This window comes from Amphiura filiformis, chromosome 9, assembly GCF_039555335.1.
Source record: "Amphiura filiformis chromosome 9, Afil_fr2py, whole genome shotgun sequence".
Taxonomy (NCBI): Eukaryota; Metazoa; Echinodermata; class Ophiuroidea; order Amphilepidida; family Amphiuridae; genus Amphiura; species Amphiura filiformis.
In genome coordinates this window covers 53657663-53683890 of record NC_092636.1, presented here as the reverse complement: position 1 = coordinate 53683890, position 26228 = coordinate 53657663, and the positions used below count along the sequence as shown (strand labels likewise).

Genomic DNA, 26228 nt, shown 5'->3' with positions numbered 1-26228 from the left:
GTAATAAATTGACTCTGGTTACGTTGGACATATTCATGGCCCTTCCCTTCTGAAGAAAATGACAGCCAATCAGACCACTGCTTCACAAGCTTGTTTTGTCACAACCGTGAAGAAAACTTATGAAGCGATTAGGAAACAACTTACTCATAGAGTGGACATTTTTGCGCTTCATTTATTTTTGCACATTTCACTTACCAAGCAGCTACCATGAAAATGACAATGCATGAATAAATTCCTTGTGTGTATAGGTCACTTGACATGAATGTTTATCAACAAAGGCGAGGGATTGGTCTTTCGATATGCTCGAACGAACCGCTTCACTGTTCAATGGCTTTTTGTGCTATCTGAAATGTGGTGGGAGATTTAAAATACACATGCCCTGAGCAAACTACGATGCGCACGCACACTGCAGGGCAAAGAACAATGAAAAGTGCCATAATGCGTGCGCATACTGCCGGGCAATGACGTCACATGTCAAGTGGTCTATAGGGCAGTGTAATGAAGCTTAGATTTGCAAATTTAAAAACAAGTGAAACCGTCAAATATAGGCAACTCACAATATATTAATCACTCACAAATGTCACTTTTATATTGAATGTTTACTTGCTAGAAATTGTAACAGTCATTTGGAATTCATAACTTGCTGTTTGTCTTTCTGGAGTGTTTTGCTGTATGCAATTATTATATTATGTGCTCTGTGTTTAAATTATTAGCACTCGCATAATGGTTTCAGATTGTTCTAGAAAGGAAGAATGTTTTTAATTAGTTTAGACAAAAGATATAGCAAGAATCAATGAACCTATACTAAGCATATTTGTACTCATTTTATTTGATGTTGCAGCTGCTTTCAACTTTAAATAATAAATTTTGTTAGGTTTTGGGCACCTACAAGATTATAGCATGAAAAGGCTTAGGCCAAAAAAAAAGTTGTTTGTTTGTCCTCCACCACCCGCTCCTCAGATGAAGGCCTGACCAATATTTTTTTTTTTTTCCTCCACCACCCGCTCCTCAGATGAAGGCCTGACCAATATTTTTTTTAAAATTTTTTTTTAAATAAAAATAAGTAAAATTCAATTTTTTTTCCAGATTTGGAGTATCTCTGGACCTAGCTAGAGCTAAATGCTAAGATCTTTCATGGTTGAAAATTTTAAAAAAGCCCACCAAATCATTAAAAGACTATGACATGAACACAAATTATAACTTTAATTGCCCGCACGTCCTCTTTCAAAGCTGTGGAGGACAAACAAACAATTTTTTTTTGGCCTACGGCATCTCATTCAGTTAAATAAAGAAAGAAAGTGCTTGAAAAGTTGCAATGAAAATATCATAGGATCAGAGCAAACATTGTGTTTTGCATGCACATGTTTGGAATAATAGTTAAATTTCATATATATTCAAGTGGTTTGCTAAAGTGTTGTTCTATCAATGCATATTAAACATATCTCTATTTGAATCTTGCTTAGTAAACATGTGATGCTCCAGTTGAATAATACATGTTTTGTTTGACAGGAATTGTTAATATTTATGGGCTACTTAAATCGCTTTTTATTACTGAAAACATGGATATTTTCACGCTGCATTTATTTAGTGTTACAAAATGCTACCTCAAAAATAGCAATGTGCAAATATATGCCTTCTGTGTGAAGGTCAATGTAAGAAAACTTAGAATTGCAAATTTAAAAAATCACAGTGATTTATATTGTGCTATGCAGAGACACAGACATTGATCCACAAGCCTCAGCACACTTTACAGTTTGTAGCCAACCACTGCAGCCCCATATCATTCTATAAACCATCAAACAACAACTCACATCCTAGACATTCCACAATTGATCTTCGCAGCTAGGATCAGCATCCCGAGTTTCATATGGGTTACAATTAGCAGTAACTTCTTTGTCCAAGGGAATTTCAACCCAACTATATTTTTCCACGAGAGTGTACTAAACAAGAGAAATATTTCAAAAGTAGACAGTGCACGTAGCAGGTATCCACTGAAGATAGCATAGAATGTACTTTCAACTGTATAGCATATCAGGTCCTGTCTACTGTTGATAGTACAGCAGATGTAATATATTGGAATAGTGGGTATCCAGTGAAGATAGCAAGGTGCTGTCTATATAATTATAGATAGCATAACAGATGCTTTCTACTGTAGATAGCATATCAGGTGCTATCTACAGTAGATAGCATATCAGGTGCTGTCTACAGTAGATAGCTAAGGCCCGGCAAAAAAACGCGATCTCGCTTTTCACGGCGCGATTCTCGCTATTAACTAACTATCCGCTTTTTAAGAAAGTTCCCAAGCAGTGTACTTACTATAAAAATGTTGCTTTATGCCATAAAAGTTCGCCGAATTCCATAAATGCAGTTCAACTTCGGCGAAGTGCAGAATTCAACAGCATTGCAAGCACATGGGACTAGTGAATAAGCCATGCTTTACTCAATAAAAAATGACATTTCATCTCAAATGAGTTAAGGTAGGAAACTCGGTTCCCACACGTCGGCAAGGAAAAAATTATAAAAAGTATTCCGCCTCCTTGTGTACACCTCTTGATTTTTATGAGTAAACTACACACCCCAATGCTTGAAACCACAAAATATTTGAGTTGCTAATTTGCATTAATTAATGAATATCAATTAATAAAATCAACCTTAATTTTACGACTAATAATTATTGCTAGCAAAAACTGCAACTCTGATTCCAACTTTTACTGTCGGAAAAATGGTAAATAAATATTATCTAAAATCTCTTGCCAGCTTTTTCGCCTAAGTCCATTAATTACGTAATAGCATGTGTTTCTAGTCTGTGAAAATATTGATGTCGTTAAAAATTTATTTCTGCTTAAAGAAGCTGAAAAGTAACAAAAGCTGGCGAGAGAATTTAGGTAATCTTGTTGTGTTAAACTTTCAATTTAAAAAAAATGTCTACATTAAGTCAATTTTTGTGACAATAATTCTGAAAATCCCATATTTTAAGCATTTTTTACAGAAAACACTTTTGCGTGTGTAAGTGTCCAAATATTACGTAGCAGGTGGCAAATTTCATTCATAAAGAAAGATCTATTTACAACAATTAATCTTTGCTACTTCAAAAGGCTCTGACCAAACACTGATACTTTCACTGGGTGGGAAAACACTATTCAGATAAATCCTTCAAAGGTAAACAAAACTTTTTTCCACTAAACAGGGAGTCTTATTAAATATTGTCGTAATTTTGTGCTGCCATCTTCTTTTTGATTGCTCATGAGATGCGTGTTATCGCAATTGGAAAAAAATATTTAGGCGATGCCCGGCGCTGCATGGGCTCCTTTGGTTGAAGTTTGTACAGCGTTTAATGGAACAGGTCCATGGCGAAATCATGAAATTTACCCGACATGTAAAACCCAATAATAATGGTTCAGTTTTAGAAACATGCATATATCTACACTTTATTTATGACTTTGAGGTATTGCATATTTACCAAATTGACTGGTAAGTTAATTGTGCACGAAAACTAGTGAAACTTGGGAGCCAAATAGCTCCGTATAAGCGGTGTGTGTATGAGTGTAGGGAATGCTCACACCTGAATTCTCGTGACAATTTCAAGAGCCCGGGAGCCGCTGTGCACGAAAGTGTGTTGAATTTTGTCGTCGCTAAATGTTATAAAGCACTGAGAATTTCATATATTCTTACTGTACAACTTATAGCATTCTAAAAATGTCCCAGAAAAATCAGACAAAAATGTTCAATGAAACTATGCTACGCAATGTTATTATTATATTCATACATGCACGATACTATTGTGATTGCGCAATATCAATGAGACGGCTAAGTTAGTGAAAATTGACATTTCGTTTTTTTGCGGATTCTGAACGATTTAAATGATGCCCCGATCTGTAATTTGGGGAAGATATTTATTACAGGATAGGGCACAATTAAGGAAATTTTGAGGGGATTGTGCATGACACGATAGCCGACGATCCGACCTTAAGGCCAAATATCATGATATTTATTGAATTACTGGAGTATTTTGACTATAAAACATAATTCAAGGGCAAATTTTTGTCATTTTTTTCTTCCACACCAGCCGGCCGTCGGTAGGTTTATTGTACAATCTAAACATTGTTCTGAACTATAGAGGGCAGCAAATTTTTGGATTTTTTATTTTTTTTATTTTCGCATTTTTGGGCGTTTTGAAAGCTTTTTTGTGCCAATTTGGGGGGGATTGCGCTTTTCTCGCTTTTTGATATTTTGGATCTCGTTTTTTACTTCAACAAATTGTGTTTTTTTGTCTAGGTCTATAGAGAGCATATCAGGTGCTGTCTACAGTAGATAGCACAACATGGAATATATTAGGATAGTGGGTATCCAGTGAAGATAGCATAGAAGGTGCTGTCTATATAATTATAGATAGCATAACAGATGCTTTCTACAGTAGATAGCATATCAAGTGCTGTCTACAGTAGATAGCATATCAAGTGCTATCTACAGTAGATAGCTCAACATATGTGATATGTATTAGATAAATTGTGCTGTATGGACCATTACCAGAACCAATGCAGGTGTGTTGATCAAGTCTGGTGTGGTGTTGGTTGGGTAAAAACTTCTAACTAAATATTGTAGAATCTATTATAGCCTTCATTAATGTATTCTTGTTCATTAATTGGTTAAATCTGTATCATGTGATCAAAAATAGTTTTGCTATTTTGTAAATTAGTCAAAATGCCGATTGATAAGGGAACAGGGTATTATTGGAAGTACTATTTCCCCGGGATAAACTACTACTATTTCCCTCTGAGCGTGTATGACCTCACAACCATGTGACAGTTCCTAGTGGTCGGAGCAACTCACCACATACGCGGGATATCAGTACGGGTTCCGGGGTATTAATGTGTAGCAAGTCATGTTGTCTTGCGAAGCACACAAGCAGCACAGAAGTGCAACTAAAATATGGCTGTTTCATGGCATATAATCTGAATTACATCAGGATCAGTATCTTAATAATAATATTGACGGTGACATAACAGAGAACATGGTTCCTTGTTTCACGGCGGTATTGTAGAGGTTACAACATTTTCAGGGTAAGCTTTAGCCACTCAACTGTGTGCATGCTTTGTGTATGTATGTGCATTCAAAACAAAGCAAGGCCAGCCTAGCCTTGACTCTATAGGCCTAGCCTACATTTATGCCTAAGCCTATGTCTATGATAAAGGCCTTGTGTTTCTAATATTTTAACCCCGGGGTTTTAACCAATCAATGAACAAAGAATATATTAAGGTTGGTCTGAACCCTGGAATTATGAAAACTTTCGGGCCTCATAACTGCTAAATTATTAGTCTAAAGAATATAAAAGTATACATTTTTAGAATGGAAATGACTTGATGAATTCATCTGTGAGGTCCAATTTGGGCCAAAATGTTCATTTTTGGAGAAAATCCTAAAAACGGGTTTTTGGCCCAAATTTTTTTGTGCAACGTAACAAAAAAATTGTTTGGCCAAAAAAATTTTTATTAATTTTTGAAAAGAAGATAAAAATATCTAGGGACCGTTTTTCATTTTTTTTTTTTTGAATTTTGACCAACTTCACCAAAAATATTTGAAATTTGGGTGAAAATCAGGCTTTTTTATGATTTTTTGAAAATTTTGCATTTTTTGACCATTTTTGGTGCAAATTTCTCAAAGTTGGTCAAAATTCAAAAAAATAAAAAAACAGTCCCTAGATATTTTTATCTAGTTTTTAAAAATTAATAAAAATTTTTTCTGGGCCAAACAATTATTTTGTTACGTTGCCTAAAAAATTTGGGCCAAAAAACAGTTTTTAGGATTTTCTCCAAAAATGAGCATTTTGGCCCAAATTGGACCTCACAGATGAATTAATCAAGTCATTTCCATTCTAAAAATGTATACTTTTATATTCTTTAGACTAATAATTTAGCAGTTATGAGGCCCGAAAGTTTTCATAATTCCAGGGTTCAGACCAACCTTAATGAAGGATATAAAACTTGGGGAAAATAGTATGCTCACAGTCTCTAGTTCACCTGGGAGACCAATAGATTCCACCAAATCCCTCATGAGCAGTAAATATTTGTATACTATCTATTGAAGTTAGCATTAAAAAGATTATGTATTTATTCATATACCATTTTGCCACCCTGATGTTGCAGTGACGTCAGTGCCAATTTTGTTGGGCACAGCTTCAAATTGCTAGCGTTCACTAAAGCACTGGTGTGCACATGCTTAAAGACACTGCACAGATATGCGTGAAACAGCTGCCTTAACATACAGGGTGAAAAATTATACAGTAAGTCAGCTTGTTCAAGTGAATAAATGTCAAATAATTTTAAATAATTTAAATAAAATAGTAATCAAAATAGAGTGCTTCCTATCTTAGTGAGAGTGCAAGACAGTGGATGAAACAAAATCAATTTATGATTGCTTTCAGAATAGAAAGAACCTGACAATTGTAAAGACATAGAGATAGAGATCTTTTGTTTTGGCCCACACTTTTCAGATGTATCTTTTTAATGTTTGTTTTACAAGTGTCAAAATTACATACGCTGAATTTCTTGTTGCTGGAAATCTGAATGCACAGGACAATTAAAAACAAAAAACATCCCCCATGCACAGGACAATTAAAAACAAAACACTTCCCCCATGGAGTTTGACATTTAAAGCCATAATATAGGATTTATGTGAAAGTTTTTTTTAAAATAAAAAATGAGGAAATATAAAGATAAACTACTTACTATCTCAACCATTTTTTCTTCATCAATTTGAAGAACCCACCTATATACTCCTTCCGTGACAGATAGCGATGTGCCCGATTCCTGGAAAACTGGGTGGTGCCAGAATTTGATTTTGATTTAATTTGTGAAATCTTTATTGAGGGATTTAAACTACTTCAGTGGCAAGCACTGCTTTCCAAGCAGGCCCTCATACAATGATATTTACAACATTTTTACAGATTATTTACAAAATAACATGATATTTAGTAATTTATACAAAAACATCAATAATAAGTGTGAAAGAAAATAAATGTATCTCAAGTACATGAACGATATAAATCTAAAAATACATACAATATAAATGATTATTATAATACAGCAGTAGTAATGATGCTTGTCTTGAATTGATGCAAAGACATAGTTTCAAGGTTTACACGAAATGATGGTGGCAAATTGTTCCATAAGTTTGCAGCTCTTACAATAAATGTACGTTTACCACTGTTAGAATTATATTTAGGCACAATCAATGTGTTTGAAGAATGACTCCTTGTAATGTGATCACGAGCATTATGAGCAAAGTCAAATTGATTACATAAATATTCAGGACACATATTTTTGATACATTTAAAGGTAAGAAAAATCATGTGATTAGACCATCTATTAGAAAGTCTAATCCAATTTAAAGAATTTAACATTTCATCTGCTGGTGTTCTAATATCAGCGAAGAGAATTGTTCTAGCTAATCTGTTGTGAAGTACTTGAAGCTGATATTGATTGGTTGCAGAACAATTAGACCAAACACTGCTGGCATAGTCGAAATGTGGAATTACAAGAGCATTAGAGAGCATAACTAAGGTTTTATGAGGTAGGAAATACTTTGCACGATTTTTACAACACCAATTCTCTTGGAAACATTTCCAGATACATAATCAATGTGTGATGACCAAGACATATTACTATCAAACTTAATACCAAGATATTTGAAAACATCAACTCTTTCAATAATTTTGTCATCAAATGCGAGAGTTATGTCATTGTAATGATTAAGCGTATGATTAGTTCCAAAGATCATAAACTTAGTTATGTCAGTATTTAATATGAGTTTATTAGCTTTAAACCAGTTAGCAACAGTTTTTAGGTTAGATTCAAGTTGCATTTTTAAGTCATCAGCATTTTTTGCTTTACACATAAGAGAAGTGTCATCTGCATACATTACTGTCTTACAAGTTACAACATCAGGTAAACAATGTTATTGACAACTTCCCATCGGCTATCACAAACAATAGACCCCTAACCTGACTGGCCTTACATAAAGCCGTAAACTAGGCACTGGCCTGGACAAGGCTACTCCTAACCTGACTGGCCTTACATAAAGCCGTAACTAGGCACTGGCCAGGACAAGGCTACCCCTAACCTGACTGGCCTTACATAAAGCCGTAACTAGGCACTGGCCTGGACAAGGCTATTTCACAGGAGGTTAATCTGTTTATTGTATAGATACAATAAACTTCATTAACCATGGAGTTGCATTTTGTTGCAATTGCGATAATACTACAAAATTACTAGAAGTAAAAAGATTAAAACTTTCAACTGCACTCACCAGGTTATTTTCCCAAATATTTCAGAACCAACTGGTTCCTTCCTCAGTGGGTGATGGTGTGTGAGATGTTGCTGAAATCAGTGTTTCTAGAAGATCTTCTACTAGAGTTGCCAGTTAGTTTCACTGATTTCAGCAAGCTGTTGTAAACTGGAGATAGTTCATAGCCCTGCGAGGTGTTGATTTTGGGCTGCGGGTCTCTCCTAATGTGGATCGCTTCGCGAATTTTCCTTGTATCGTTCCTGCTGTCCTTTTCCAAGATAGTAACTCCGTCCCAGTCAATATTGTGACCGGTCAAAATTACTGTTTTTCCAATACAAACAATATGGTTAAGTTAGAACATGCATAAACATTTATGCCCGATCAGCTAAAATGCTGCTTTATACACGGGGCCCTGCATAATATTAAAAAACATACAGATACATGAGTAATATAATAAAGCATAAACATAATAAAGCATAATTTAAATAGAGTATACCAATTTACAAGTACTTTTAAGTACAACTAATACAATGCACCAACACAAAAAAGGTTTGAAAAATTATCAACATTCATTTAAAAGAGTGTGACTTTAAGTTCTTTAACAGCCTTGATTAACATGTATAGACAATACATTGCAGCATATTAGATTGACAATTACACAGATTGCAAATACAGACACAATGTTTAGTCAGTATTCCCAGGCAAACCAAAATTGACCTTCCAATTTACTGGGTGTTTTCTTGCATAAGAACTTATCGATTTTTGAATCTTATGGGTTTCAATGTCAATATATAAACAGTATAAGAGGCTATATTTGAAGTGCTTGTATTGATATCCTGACATAGGAAACCCAGATTGCTGGTGTAGGTTACTCGGTACCTTTTAGAGCATTTAACTCTCTCCACGCTGGTGTCGACGGCAGACGACAAATTTAAAAAAAAATAAAGATTTCAAAAATTTCAGAATTGTAATTTTTCATTACCATATTTGGAATCAGCATGAAAAATTCAAGGAAAATGAGTACAAACAATCCTAGTATTGGTTCAGCGGTTCTTTAGATAGCTCTTAATATTTTGAGAAAATATCTCAAAACTTTTTTATGTTGAAGGCTATGGCTAGCACACAGAGCATTAAATAATCATATGGGCACGGCCTCCTCCTTACAGCTCTTCAATTCGGCAAATTACATGATATAATCAGCTGAGTAACCATCAAAATAGAGCTTTTAGATCTCAGCAATTTTAAGTTTAACAATCAGCCTATATCTGCTATTCTTTACCATTATCTGTGATTGGCTCCATATATGATATAGCCCTTTTTATAACCAATTTAAATAGTTCTTAGAAAGTTCTTAGATGACAATAATATAGCCAGTAGTGCCCATGGAATTAAAACATAGGAGGAGATTAGTCTTTGATTCACCTTAAGTTTGGTAGTCACGTTAATGCTTTTTTGCGTTTGTACTACAAGGATCCCTGACAAACTGCCCTTGTACATGGTTTGGAGCCTAGCTTTTGGTGTACAAGGTTATTTGTTTGTAGGAAAAAGTTTCTCATTTGCACGTCTTTACCGGAGGGGGGAGGTTCTCAGTATAGATGGCCATACAGGGTATCAATAGTATCAATGATCCATTTTTCTAGGTCAATTTTGGTGTATCATACACCAAAATTGACCTAGAAAAATGGATAGATCATTTTTTCAAAAAAATTTCAATTTTTTTTGCAAAATAGCCCAATTTGGCCTCACTGTAACCAAAGTTTTTTAAATTTGGCCAAAATTTGGGGAAAAGTTGTAAAAATTCTCGCTCCTTCCTGGATTGGCTCGGTCTTTGACAAAGGCTATGAACTCTCAACAAAAATCTTTTATCCATTATTATGGGACCCCGGACTAGACAAGACTTACACCCAAGGGAAAAACAACCAAGCAAATAAATAAAATGCAAATTACATTCAATATACAAACTATATATCGCTCGTAGTGTGCGAAAGTGTAAACAGTGCAAGTATATGATGAGTCTTACGTAAATATTGTGAACATGATAAATTAAATACAAGAAATCATCAAGGTTGATATTGAATCTTCTATTGTGCTGATCCAATTAACTGGCATACATGGTGATTAGGCCCATTCATTAAATTTTTTTGTTTGGTATAAGGTGTCTGTAAACAAATGAATTAGATTGCATTACAGGAGAGAATCGCTACATTTCACACGCCCATCCCCCATGGATTTTTCAAGGATAAATGTTATTGTATTTGTTGTTAGCTGTGTTGAGACGGTCGTAGAATTCTTGAGGATTGGTGTGCTTGAGAATTGTGATTCCTAAGTAAATCCTGAGTGTGTGTTCACACTGCCCAATTGAAGCCTGGCATACTTTTGAAGGCCTGTGAGAGTGCTTATAGGCCACAAAAAATTGTTTAGGTACCAATTTTGAACACTATAAAGAAGGGATTTTTGGTCATTACATAGTACAAACAAATAGCCTAATTTATAAAACTTGAATTTTTTGACATTTATTTAAGGCTTCGTTTAATTAAATTCCACGCCGTTTGGACTATGAAATTAAAGAGAAAAAAGTTTTTACACCTGCCCACTCCTGTCCTAGAAAATGTGTGGAGGACAACCAAACTAATTTTCCTTGTCGTCGTCGACGCTTTCTGGCTATGTTACCATTGCGCATGCTACTACTGCTCTCCAGGCTTTTTCTATCTTTGGTCTGTGTCAGAGTTTGTGTGTCTATGTTTTTCTGAATTTGCACCACCCATGTTGATTTTGGTCACCTGACAGGGTGTTTAGTTATTTGTTGGAATTCAGCTAGGGCCAGACATACTGGAGTTTCTTCTGAGAGTCTGTATAGATGACCTACCAAGTGTAGTTGTCCTCTTTTAATGGTTTTGCTCCATGTTTCAGTATTTGAAGAGCTTGTTTCCAAACCATGTTAAGTCCACAACCACATGTTTCTCATTTACTTGTGTGATACAATCACAATTACTTTGACAAGTTTGACATTAGCAACAATGCTGCCTAACAATATGCAGACTATTGCTTTCATTTGGGAAACAAAGGCCTCACACAGTATTGTTGCTATGCATCCATACACTCTTTGCTTTGTAATGGTGCATCCAACAGAAATCACAACCCATTGCAATATCACACAGGTAAATCAGACACATGTGTTTGTGGACTTGACACGGTTTGAAAACAAGTTCTTCATTTGTATTTGTATCATCATTTGTCAGTTTGTCTTATTTTGTGATGGATATTGTTCTTCTAAGTAGAGTTCCTTTTTCTTTAGCTTAACAATTTTTTGTGCTTGCTTATCTAATACAGAACAGACCAACTGTTTGTTTTGTTTGTCTTGACTATGAAGTTTTACATCTATAACTAACTACTATTTCTGATGTTTCTTTTTGATAACAAAATTTATTTCATTAAAAAACCTTGCCATCGTTAAGATACTTGTTATGATGTTGTCAACGTGTAAGTAGCGGGAAAACAGTCTTCAAGTGGAATGGTGCGTAAGGAGCGGACTGTCTTTGAGAGTTATTTATGGTCTGTGTTAATTTTGATGTCAGGGACTGATATGTGTTATGGGCAACCTGTTTTCCGGTGGTAAACCATTAGCCTATTAATAGTATATTGAAGTTTTGTGGCAAAATTGTAAGCTATCTGATAGCAGGGATTTTGTTGAGGTGTGCTTTCTTGAAAATTTGAAACTTTCAGCAGTTATACTTTTTAGTTTCATGCTATAATGCCTACTTTTTGCCTAGGTATATAAAGAATAAGAAATAAACCCACAACAGTGACATCAGGTGTGTGCCAATATTGGTATGTGCCTGTGGTTGATCTCCAGCAGCCATCCAGTCTCAAGTACAGTCAACATTAATAGGTAAATTTTCACGGGAAAATTTTCTGGACACGTGACCAATGCGTATCAATGTGAGTGTAACCTCGAGCCTGATCTCTGACCCCCGGCGGTGACCTCGCTATTCAAGTCTTAGTAATTTTGGATTGGAATAGTATTTTTGACCGCAATTTTGATAGAAATTTGTGCATTGCAAATTTATTGAATATTATGTTACCTTAATTTTTTCACAATATCATCAAAACGTAATTATAAAAATTCTACGGAAACTCTTACCATAACATTATTAACTTGCGACAAGTAACTTATTTTGCATCAAAGAAGGAATTCTTCCTATTCAAATACATTAGAAGAACCCCCGCTGTGCTTGGGGTCACATTCCATAATGCTAATATGTTCTGCCCATGGGTGTCACGTGTCCAGAAAATTTTCCCGTGAAAATTTACCTATTAATTCTGACTGAAGTATGTGTTAAAATACTTGCTGCAAATTTGAAAAAAAAATAGACATTTGAAAACATTATCCATGTAATTCTTGACTTTAGCAGCCCGGACACTTAGTCTTGAATTTGAAAGCCACCTCCCTGAGGAAGATTTTTAAGAATTCAAACCAAATTCAATAGTCATAGCCAGTCCAGGTCCAATACTTTTAATCAAGAAACAGTGGAAAATGTGTGGGAACTTGTTCAAATTCCATGCAAAATTTCCCAATTAATTAAAATTCAACTGGATCTCAACATTTTCCTGAGTTTTAGCTGAATTTTAACATCAAATATGCAAAATATTCCACCTGGTAGTTCAACGGGAATTGAGATAACAGACTTATCTTTTACAGAGGGGGTATGGATTTTAAGTGGAATATCCTGATGCCTCATGTCTAGAGCACTAAATAGATTCCAAGTTGGTTCTATGGCCTATAGATACTTGGTACCTTTCACAGAGGGTGTATAGAATTTAAGTGGAATATCCTGATGCCAAATTGATTCCAAGTTGGTTCTGTGGCCCAGATACTTGGCACCTTTTGCTTGGATGTTTCATTGTACAGATTCATGACAGGTAGTTACATTGTCACCTTTTGCTGACAAGACATTTTTCTTGGATCAATATTTTGTATGTTGTGATATTTGTTTCATATCTGGGCCTTCAGGTCATAAATAAGTTATTACAGTTATTGACAGGCTTAGAGTCGGTTTTAACTTGTATATGTAGAGCTTGTAACTATATATTACTGTTTTGTCTTAAACATGTGTTATTACTGTTTTGTTTTGATATGTGTTTATTTCCTATGATTATTTTTTGTTGGTTTTTGTGGGGGGGGGGGGTGGAAATTATATTATAAATTCTTTCTTTTTTTTCCTTCCCTCTTTTTTTTGGCCTTGGTGGGAAAACTCCAGGCTGTTCATCTAAGCCAATCTTTGGTTTAATTTGTCGTATGTCATTATGATGATGATGCTTGAGCTTTTATCTATTTCATGTGCATTTTAATTGTACAATAATAATAAACTGTTTTTATGTCTTAATATTTGTATGCCAGTGATAAACTGTAATAAATACATCATATATGAATAAGCCACCATTACATTGGTAGAGTGATTGGATAAAAGTTAATTGGAATTGCATGGGCAGAATCTAGGATTTACTTTTAGTACTTTAATGTTTTCAGCCTTTTGGCATGCATATATATTCTCATGTAACACACTATTGTTTTAGGCATAGCACAACATGGCCTTATCTTGTTATTCTACTTTAAAAAGCGGTAACATGTTTGTTATATGAGAGGATAGATGCACAACAGCTTCAAACAAATACCGTTATTACATGTATGATGAGATAAGGATGAGTAATTGCAAAGCAAACTGCATAACAGCTTCATCTTGCAAGAGGCTTCATCTTGCTGATTGCATGTTCAATCATGTGGCATAGAATGAAAGTTGAAGTTGGCCTGCCGGGGAAGGCCTGCATTTGCAAAGCCAGAGGGGTGCAATGAAGGTAGATTGCCCCATGCAGAATAGAATTTCCAGATAAAATCCGGACGGAAACAATGCAAATTTCTGTTTAGTCTCTTTTCTAAATGCTCTTTACACTTTCTGTCTTATGTCATAAGTTTTGGGCTCTACAGGGGTTGAAAATTAAAAAATGCAATGCATCCAAAAAATAGAATGTGCAGTTTTTGTGTTTGTTTTGTATAATACATATGTTAAAGTTCCAACATCGAGGGGGTTCTGCTGCTGAACTGAAAATGTCAATATCTGCAACCCCAGCAATTCTCCTGGTAGCAATCTATAAGGCACATTCGTAATTTGAAAAGCTGATGATACAAAACAACGGCTTGGTAGCTTTCCATGCCTCCAAACACACAAGTAAGGTTATTAGATGATAATTCAATAACTAGGATATAGTGATTTAATCTTTGCACATCAGCAGCCCAGGTATCGTTGAATGCTACTAGCATGAATAGTATTATTAAAGACGCCCTAGGTTATAGTAAGATTGCTTTTAGAAATGTTCATCACTTAACCCTCATTTCTCAGTCTAGTTCATCTTGACAAAGTGGTGTTAAGTTGAAAATGGATTTTGATGATCTTCACCAAGATGGCTGACTAGGTCCGTTATTTATTTTAGAGAACGGGCTTAATGTGTGATTAAGGGCGATGCATCTGTAGTGCGCGATGGGGCGGAAAGTAACTGCGCCCTACACCGCCCGTGATCATGCATGTATCACAAGCGGACCAGGGGCGGATTTAGAGGGGCGCACCTGGCGCGCGCCCCCTCTATTTTTTGCAGAGAGGCGCCTGACTATGTGTATTTTTGCAGAGCGGCGCCTGACTTTGTGTGGGCGCCGAGCCGCCGCAGCAGCGGCAGTGAGTCGGTGCCCCTCCTATTGAAAATTCCTGCATCCGCCCCTGTGGACACTACTGTCTTGACAAAATCGAAATGAACTATATAGTGTTGTGATAAATCTGCCATTTGGTATGTCATGTCCTCCAGCATTGATTGACAAGAGCTCCAAATCTAACAAAAATTTACATTCTTAAGTCCGGTTCTTACTCCACATCGCAGCGATGCTATAAAAACTGAAATCTGAGCCAGGTTTTTATGAGCTTGGCGGTTAAAATTCTCATCGTGCTGTGGAAATTTTGGTCTGCGATGGAGTTGGATTTTGTTCATTTTTGGTGCACGCTTGTGATTGGCTGTTGGAAAATCAAGGTCGGTAGAATGACCATAAAAGGAGATGCATACCCACATGCTTTTAAAACATCGCAGCATCACACGATGAAATTAAAATGTACATTTTGATTTCATCGCGCGATGCTGCGAGGTTTTAAAAGCATCGCCGCATCGCATCGCGTTGCGATGTGGAGTAAGAATCGGACTTTAAGCTTGAGTGTTACAGATTTTAGCAGCGCTTAGCAGGTGTTTTCGTCACAATGCATTGCACACAAAATACAAACAAGCACACACTCTTAATCAAAGTTTTATCATTTTTAACATCTTCCAATATTTTGGGGTATGTAGCACAAGTGTGTCAAGAAACTAAGTCTGTGCATGTGATTTCCAGCCAAAGCTTTCTCTGAAAAGTACTTAAAAGTCTGGAAATAGGAAACCCCAAATAGATTATTTTGGCTGATGTGAGATTTACGCTGACAAGCTCTTGATCCAGTCACACAATAAAATGTGTAAGTGGCATAGATTTTGATATTTTTAGCTACCTGTTATTAGGAAACGGATTGCTGTATATATATACATTTCGAACCCGACCTGATTTTGAAGTTGATAGTGGTGTGATATTTTGATAATATTCCTATCTTACCCAGGCTATTCAAAAAACCATAAAAATAGAAAATGATTTGCAACATTCAAGGGTTTCCATAGAGTAGGTTTTTGCCGTTGACGAAGCCGTGACGAAGCGGGTAGATTTTCTGTGGAAACAGACCTTAGCGGTAACTTGCCGATTATTGAGCAAAATCAAACAAAATGGCTGTTAATCAACATGTTAATTGGACAGACGACATGACAAAAATGTTAATAACAGCCTGGGCAACATAACAAGTCCAAACTATTATGTAAAGCCACAACTTCTCCGTGATACGGAAAAACAGAAAAACTCACAGAATTCGGGGTTTGGTCACAGAAATTTGTAAATGCTACAAAATAGTGAAAAACTGTGTAAAATGTAAAACTTTTCTGTTGATTTGCAAAATATAACAAAAAAAAGTGATTATTTAGCAATAATCAACCATTAAACAATCCATTCTAGCATTAATTCTAGGCCTACGATGCAAGATTTTGGCCATACTACCGTATTAAACATTAAACGGTATGAACACGCCAACGGCAAAAACCTGTCTGGAAACAGCAGGTTAAACGGTAAGATAACGGTAAGATAGCGTTATCCATATAGCGGTAACTTAGCGGTGCGCCTGTAGAAACACGCTCATAGTTGCAAGGATTAATCAGAAACATTATACAGCTTTTATTAGACACATTCAATATAGAGGACAGGTGAAACATATTGAGTTTTAATAGACATTTGGTAAAACTTGCATCTGAATGGTGAATGGGGTGGGGGAGAACCCTGGGGGGAGTATGTGAAAATATTGATGTATACAGTATTCGTTCTTAGGGACGCACCATTAGATTCTCAGGGGGGGGGCATGGGAGTTTGGGTCAGGCAGAATTTTTTTTTTTGCCTCCAAGAGCACCAAATTTTTTTTTTCGCACTTTGGCGGCAAGTTATTTTTTTTCAATTTTAATGTACATTTTATACAAAGTTGGGTGGGGAAATTTTTTTTTTACTCATCAGTGAGGCAAAAATTTTTTTTCAGTATCACTAGTGGGCAAAGTTTTTTTTTTTCCTCACTAGTGGGCAAAGTTTTTTTTTTTCAAAAAACTCCCATGCCCCCCCCCCTGGAAATCTAATGGTGCGCCCCTTACAACAACCTTATCCTCCTCTGTTTCCAGTTTGAGATTAGGGAAAATATTTTAGGGTTGTCACACCCACTATTTGGTAACCCACCCAGCAAACACAAAACGTTTACAGAAAAAGTTTATGTACCTCTTATTAAAACATTTTATAACATTCAGAAAACATTTTTGAAAACTTCATGTATAACATTCTAGCAAACTGTTTGCCAACAAATAGTTTTTGTTGCTGTAGATTTTTTTTATATAAAACATTTTAAAAGCGTTTTATGACCGTTATATAATCTGATACTTAAATATTATTAAAAATGTTTTTGCCATAATCAAAACATGTTCATAACACATTTTTGTGTTTACTGGGCAGTTTATGGGGCTGTGAACTAGCACCCGATACAGACAACAGTACACATTGACCAATAGGTACTACATACAAATAGTAACCATTGGCCAATGTGCAAAATTATATGTTCCATATACTGCCGTGTATGCAGTACTCATTACCCAATGTTACTAACATATGCGGCAGTTTATGAGAAAAAGTGATAGCGCCCTCTGTTGTTAGAAATCGTATTTAATACGTATTTACAACGTTGTGAATAAATATTTGACACCATAGAATATAAAAACTAGTAATTTGATAACTTATATTAAGATCAAAACAAGCAGGGTTGTCCGACAAGGCCCGTAGAGCTGGCAAAGTATTTGTTCGCGGGCAACTCAACCCAAACCTCCACGTGGTGTCGGATGGATAACGCTAACTTGGGCTCTGGGGAACAGGCTTGGATGCGGGAAGTCAAGCTAGCGTAGGATCATGCAAAGTAATTTGACCACGTTTTAGCCCTTCCTCGGCTGACTCAGCCTGTGGTGGCTCTGAAGAGACACTGTTTGGTTTTTTACCACGTCGACAAGGAAACAAATTTGGATTCATCGTACGAGCAAACAGCAAAAGATATACAACGAGATAGGCATGAAGAAGATAGAAATAACTAAGGTGCAGTGAAGCAGATAATTATGTATTTTGACTGAATGGAATTATACAGGTGCAACTTGACAAAGGAGTGAGTACTGGCGCAAATAACCTCAGTAGTTGCAAGCGCCATACAAATCAACCAAAAACAAAAAAACAAAAACAAGCAGGGTTGCCAAACCCGCGATTTAATAGCCCAATTGGGCGACTTTTGAAACAAGGCCGAAGGCCGGAGACCGCTCCCCACAAGGCCGCAGGTCCGAAGGACCCAGGCCGGAAGCTCCCATCTTCAACGAACCGCCGTAAGTGAGTTTGTTTTTATAGGGCTATATTTACCCCATAATTTCCCTCATTCTTCAGGCCCTGCCCTCTATCGGGTGTTAATTTAAAGTTTAAGCTTGATTGCTATTGTTTCTTTGAAAGCCTGCGGCGCAACCTTGAACAATATTGTTTCTTTGTAAGCCTGCGGCGCAACCTTGAATAATATTGTCCTTGAGATAACGCCCGTAGCCACCCCCAGCCAGCCCCATACCTCATTTCGATTTTTAACATACCCATATCCTCCTCTTTATATTCCACAGTGTCGCACATTATCTCAAATAATCATTCACTACATTCGCTATTTAAAATGTTAGTAACATTGGGAAATGGGTACTACATACACGGCAGTATATGGAACATATAATTTTGCACATTGGCCAATGGTTACTATTTGTATGTAGTACCTATTGGTCAATGTGTACTATTCTCTGTATAGGATGGAACTATGCAACTTGAATAATTAGCTTGAGTGGGAAAATATTAATGTTAGCCTAGTTTCATTTTTGGTACAAAAACATCAAATTGTGAAGTTTTTAAAAATGATTTTGGGAAAAAATTTATTTCCAAATACCCTCTAAAATAGATGTCATATTTTGGATGAGGATTATATATCAATTTGTGCAACACTTTACGTGTCGTGCCCACAAAGAGGGCTGAAAATTTGTGGCAACCCTCGATATTGGGCTATTCCAGTTAATATCCATACACATAGGCTTAGGAACCGGGGGAGGGGGGTGCTCAGTCCCCTCAATAATTTTGGTGCGGGGGCTGGAATACCTTTCAGCCCCAATAATTCTGGGTGAAATTATGATAAAATAGAGGGAAAATGGGGGTGTCTACAAAACTAAGACCTAAGACCTAAGACCCAAAAACTAAGACCCCTATCTACAAAACTAAGACCTACAAAACTAAGACCTACAAAACTAAGACCTACAAAACTAAGACCTACAAAACTAAGACCTACAAAACTAAGACCTACAAAACTAAGACCTACAAAACTAAGACCTACAAAACTAAGACCTACAAAACCAAGACCCTGTCTACAAAACTAAGACCTACAAAACTAAGACCTGTGATCATTATGATCATATTCAAAAATGGGTGCTGCATATGATTTAATTATTTGTTATGATTTAATTACATGGCATTTTCCTCTTTGATATTGAGATTTTTCACTGAAACTGGGGATACTTCTTACAAATTTCTGGTGAAATATGGTATTAAAAACCCACTTTAAAATAGCTTGACACAAATGAACATTCCAGTACAATCACAGTCTATGGTACAGTGTGCTTTTTGCCATGAGAGAAAGTGACACCACCTGTGTAGATGCTAATTGACAACCAAGGGTAGGCCTACTTCCAGATAAGGGAAAAGTAAAATTGGACATTGGGGATCAAATCTTGTGAGTTTCACCATGCATATAGCTTTGATCTGATCTGGTGTGTAAAACACTTGCCTCACTTGTTTTTTGAATATCAAACATGACTGGATGCTACAAATTAATTGTGAAGGGTCTATTGTGAGCCACAATAATGACAGTAGTGCATCGGTTGACATTAATATCTATCTTATTTTACATAATGGTGTAATTACACTTCATCCCTTTTATTACTGTTAAACCCAAATGTTCTCTATAAATGACTCCCACATGACCTCTGAGACACATTGCTGTGTCCCACTTCTCAAAGAAAACTACGGTCTCTGCAACCTCACATACAGGCCCGTACAGAGTGGGGGTGGGGCGGCGACCCGCGATCCCTAGCCCATTTCAAATTTAGGCAAAATATTTACACAATTTTCAATAAATTTTGGCATAGGCGTCATATACTGTAAAAGTGGAAATTTTCGCGAGGGTTTTATTTTCGCGAATTTCGCGATTAGAGCTCCAACCGCGAAAATAACACCTCGCGAATATATGCAATAATGCATTACAAGTATAGGGGAGGAATGGGCAATCGCGAAAATAACATTGGCGAAAATGTGTCTCTCACTACAAATCGCGAAAATAACTGTACGCGAAAATTACCACTTATACAGTACCCCAAATCATGAACTTTTTGTAAAAAATTGTCTAACATGAAAAATACTAATAGCCTTTTAGCCAGAATGAAGATTTTCTTCTGAAAGGTCTGCATTTGAAAAATCTGCACCTGCCCCCTATCTGCGAAATCATGCTGGCTACTAGGGCTGTCCACTAAAGACCAAAATACCTAAATACTTATCTTTTCCCTGGTCTTTGTGCCCCCTTATTAAAATATATGATGGTGAGTCCCTTATCCTATAGTTTATTTGCTGCCATGCCATAGCACTGACCAAGGTCAATAAAATGACCATCTACTCCTTTATACCATGATACACTAGGATCCACAACATGCTCATTTATCAGGGCACAGTTGTTTAAAGCCCAATACATTTGTGCATTCATTGAATGACCTTTGACAATTTGGGTACAAAAACTCATACTCTCCAACATGAGGTCAAATTTTGCACTGTGATTGTTTTATTGAGGTTATTGAACATTTAACACATTGGGATGAGGTCACTGTGGTGAAATTAGGGGTGAATTATGTTCTACAATTACACCATAAATGCAAAAGCCAACTGTTCTAGTAAGCTGGTACTATTTGGGCTCAACACTTTAATATAATAATTGAGTAGTATGTAATAATAATTAATAATTGAGTGAAGTAATTGGCAATAATTGAGTAATGACAAGAACTTTCATAGACAGGGTTTTGTAGGTCTTAGTTTTGTAGGTCTTAGTTTTGTAGATCTTAGTTTTGTAGGTCTTAGTTTTGTAGGTCTTAGTTTTGTAGGTCTTAGTTTTGTAGGTCTTAGTTTTGTAGGTCTTAGTTTTGTAGGTCTTAGTTTTGTAGGTCTTAGTTTTGTAGGTCTTAGTTTTGTAGGTCTTAGTTTTGTAGATAGGGTCTTAGTTTTTGGGTCTTAGGTCTTAGGTCTTAGTTTTTGGGTCTTAGGTCTTAGGTCTTAGTTTTGTAGACACCCGGAAAATGGGTGTTTGTGACCTATAGTTTGCAAAGTTTTTTGACTCACAGGGGGCACCCCAGGGTCGCCAACCAAAATTTTTTTAAGTTTCAGCCCCCCCCCCTCCCATGCTGAAAATCTTCCTAAGCTAATGAATATACTCAGTATGACCTTAATCTTCCACACAGGGAGTGTAGATATGAAATGTGGTTACCTGAACCTGAATGTATGGATTTCAAATGGAATAGCCCAAGTTTTAGCTGGGAGGTATTATAGACATGTAATGTTTTATTCATGTGATGTATCATCATTTTATATATAAACCAATACATAATATATAAGAAGTGATAATACTCAAACGTGGACCATAATTCGTTCATAATTTAGCAGAAGAGTGATGAGGCCTCCTTCAACATATTAGTCTTTTACATATGGGATATAAACCAATACATAATATATAAGAAGTGATAATACTCAAACGTGGACCATAATTCGTTCATAATTTAGCAGAATAGTGATGAGGCCTCCTTCAACATATTAGTCTTTTACATATGGGATATAGACCAATACATAATATATCAGAAGCGATAATATTCAAACATGGACCATAATTCATTCATAATTTAGCAGAAGAGTGATGAGGCCTCCTTCAACATATTAGTCTTTTACATATGGGATATAAACCAATACATAATATATCAGAAGCGATAATATTCAAACATGGACCATAATTCATTCATAATTTAGCACAGTAGTGATGAGGCCTAGTAGTCGAATGGATGACAGCCATTTTTCTCTGTCAAACTTGCCTAATTTTTTTACAAATTAAGGGTACTGCTAGCCCTCCAGCGCGTACCGTATTATTTTCCGCATGGTCCAATGTGCACGCTTGACGTTGCGCGCGTATACACGATAGTTAGCACATAAAAAGAACCTTGCAACAGATAATAACATGCAAGGCAAATTGCGCTATTCTATTTGAAACCTGACATACCCCTGTGGAAGATTTAAGAAAAGCCTTCCACAGAGGGAGTATGTTTTTTAAATGGAATTGTCTCAAGTTAGTAATTTTTAAACCCTCCCCCTTGTATATGGATTTACCTATATCTTGCACAACTGGAGTATTTCAAATGGAAGTCACTCAATTGTGTATTCTATTTGAAATCCACCAGGCCGCGACAAATCGCCTGTCCGATAGCCCGTGGCAATCACATTTTTTGTCGGGCAATTAAAACTCTGAAGAGTTGTGCCCCGATCGGGCAAGTCTGAATTTAAACCAATTAAAGCTTGATGATTTAAAATAGAATATTTCTGTCCAACTTGGCATGTTCACATAAGTAAAAAAACAGTCAAAACAAAGTAGAAAACTTCTTGAAACGGAACTCAAATTTCGCTAGGCACTCGTATCCCACACCAGACTTGCAAACATGTATGCTAATGAACATCATGGCATTACGTGACGTATTAGAAGTTTGGCCAATTATAGAACCTGTTTCGTGCAAATATCATGACGTCAATGATGTCAGCGCGCTGGCCATGTATTTGCATATGAGTGAGATTGAGATGTATTAGTGGTTGGCGAAATACGTAAATTGCTGTGACTTTACTGACAAAATTTTACATAAAATACACATTAGAAACAAACAGTTAGTGAAATAAGTGAATAAAATGTTTATTTTTTATAGTGCATTTCATGAATACTCATTTATTTATCAACTTAACTGAGCAAAATATCGGATTTCCGTAAGAATGAAACTGCCAAATTCGGCACACTTACGGTACTATGCACTGCACTGCATGATGAGTACGGTATGTAACTTTGTTGACAATTGTTGCCGGGAATATGGGTTAATTTTGGGCAACCAATTTTTGAATATTGCCTGCCCGATCGGGCAAGCTAAAAAATAACATTTGTCGCGGCCTGAAATCCACACTCTCTCTCCTTGAGAGACTTTGACTATATCTTCCACCGAGGGAGTGTGGATTTTAAATGGAATAGACCATCTATCTTAGGACCTTGTATTCCAGATGTGGAATGTATATTTCAAAGGTTGTATACAACCTGAAAATGTATACAAATTGTCAATTTTAGTTTAAAAAAATACATTTTTCCCAAATCAATGCATTCCAAAACAATGCATTGTTTATGAGGGCAATGAAAAGATTCCTGACTGAATGTAACCAGACTATAAAGGCATGTAATTGAGAAATGATTGGTCCCATTTGGAGTGAAAACTGTGTCCCCTGCTCCCCCCTGCTAGTTATGCTCCTGCAAAGCTTGAAAATGACCCCTATTGGCTGCAGTCAACCACTGGCTTTATTTCAGTTCAAGGGTTTTCAATTTGATTTGTTTGAGATCTACAAGGGGACCAAACATTTAAAAGAGGATAAAATGTCAAAATCAGACTCTTTTTAAAGGGAAAGTTCCAGTTTTTATCTCCTAGAAAACTGAATCCTCTTACATTGGACTTGCTCACAAGAGTTTGAATGAAACTGATGATATTGTCTTGTGTTTTGATGGCGCTCACATGTTAGCATACATGAACTGCCTCTTGAACATGTGCATCTATATTTGACAAGAATTCCCTGGGAGTAACAGTTTTGCATATAAAATACAAAAGCAAAATATTACGTCTTTCTAATGTTTCATACAGATAATTAGAAATATTAATGATTTTTATACCACATTTATTTCCTGGAAACTCGCATCTAATGCAGAAAGATTTTTTAAGTTTGTTACATCCAACATGTGGGATTACAACTTCCAGCCAACTTTTTGCCAACAAAATCATTTCAATTTTCATTATTTAATGAAGCAAATTACAGAAGTTTTGTACCAAGTCTGTGTATTCATTATGTGTAATCCACTTGGTTTTGTGTTGAAGCAAATGGCAAATTAGAAAAGACTTGGATCAAGTCAGTTTTTGTGTATTTTGTGTTGCAACCCTTCACAATAAATAAATAATTATTTTTTTAACACAAATCGAAAAACTAACATATTTTTCATATTTTTGTTTGTCTTTTGCAGTTATATAACTTCTTTAATGATATGATGTCTGTGATTAATGACGACAGCAAAAATGCTTACATAGTGAATGGAACTGATGAAGGTAAGTTGCCGGGCGGGTATCACGCCTGATACAGTAGTAGCAGCAGCATTTTTTTACCAGGGGGTAGGTGTGAGAATTCAAGGGGCAAAGGGCAAAAATCAGAAAATGTGCCCTAAATTTGTAATTTTTGCACCAATAAGTGGATATTGTCCAGATTTCTTATTTTGACATGGAGGCAATGGGAGGGGTGGGGGTCAAAGACAATTGATGAGGTGATGCCCTTCCCCTGATTCAGTGGTGTAGCTTTTTGGGCTTCAACCCTCCCCTTATGTTGTTCATATTTTTTAAAATATTTGAATTTAAACAGTTAAAACTGTTTAAATCCAAATGACCCACATCAAAAATATTAAAATAACTCTCCAGACACATAACCCTCCAGAGCCAAATGCAATGTTTGGAGAAGCAATGTTTGGGCAATGTGGAAGCCAAAAATGAAATATCCTGTTTTATGTAAAGAAATTGTGGTTTTTGTTATCTTTGTGTTGGGTGCTCTACATCTGCTGCAGTTTTTCTTGCCAAGAATTGGCGAATGGAGCTATAAAAAGTGTCCACGTGTCCTTCTGGGTGTGCATCCCTATAAACCTTGTCAACTCGATATCTTCTGTTCTAGGCATAGATATATCTCAAATAAGTTCAAAGTTTGCAAATAGGCAGTGGTTGGGCTCGGAGGTGGGTCATGTGTCATGGTTCAAAGGTCACATGGGGTCAGATAGTGTTAAATTGCTATCAACCTTGTTACTGTGATCTCTCTCCATCCAAGCTATAGTATGGGTCAGGGTTGGCGCGATTTAAATCAATTGATTTAAATCATGATTTAAATCGCGATTTAAATCAAATGATTTTTTTTTAAATCACTGATTTAAATCAACTTGTTCAATTTTTACCATTTTTGATAAATTTAAGTTAATTTCTTCCTTGAATTGACTGTTTTACTTCATTTGTAATGCTTCTACACACTTAAAACTACGGGGTCAAAAAATGACCCAAACGGGGTCATTTTTGACCCCAGCATAGTTATCAACTAAACACCATACCACTAACGGGTCATTTTGACCCCATTGGTCGGGTCATTGCAATGACTACGTATTTGGGTCAAATAATAACCCCATTGGGGTCAAAATATTACCACATTTCGGGGTCAAATGAAATGACCCCTTCAAAAGGGTTGCCTTATTGGGTTACTTAATGACCTCATTTCGGGGTCAAATGAAATGACCCATTTGAAAGGGTTGTTTTATAGGGTTACTCAATAACCACATTTAGGGGTTGTTTGGATTTTTTAGTAGGCCTATGGTCATGCTGGTCCCACCAGGACATAAGTGTGTTTCTGCACAGAGAAAGCATTACATAAACAGCAAACTGCAAAATGCATCTGTGTATCACACTCACACACAGTCAGTCATCGCCTATGACAGTTCACGATTATAAGCTTAGGCCTACATGATATAAGCTTATAACAACTGCAGCCAAGACACCAGCCACGACAGCATGAAATTGAATGAATTTGCGTGCATAGACAAGGGTCTATGCATCCTTGCAGTCTCACTTTTCAACTAACTTTTCATATTCCATCATGCAGACAAGCACACACGACAATCCGCTGAGCAGAACAAATATGGCGCTGATGTGACCACGTGAGCGATGCACACCGTGTGTGCAAATAGTTCAAATGCAAGTCATTATAAAGTTGACAAATTGGGTAACTTCGGTCAAAAAAATTAGTTTTATTTATTAATCAACAAACATTAATTGCAGCTCATGTTTAAACTCATTTA

At 36.2% G+C, this 26228-nt stretch overlaps 1 protein-coding gene across 7 annotated transcripts in view; it reads left to right on the top strand.

Annotated features, from left to right (window-relative positions):
- The window catches only part of LOC140161166 (serine/threonine-protein phosphatase with EF-hands 2-like), a 224443-nt gene that overhangs the window by 145296 nt on the left and 52919 nt on the right, over positions 1–26228 (top strand). For all 7 annotated transcript variants that reach the window (XM_072184605.1, XM_072184603.1, XM_072184609.1 and 4 more), the window contains one exon: positions 24372–24453. In XM_072184605.1, coding sequence (XP_072040706.1) covers positions 24372–24453 — 82 coding nt within the window. The remainder of the gene's footprint in view (positions 1–24371; positions 24454–26228) is intronic.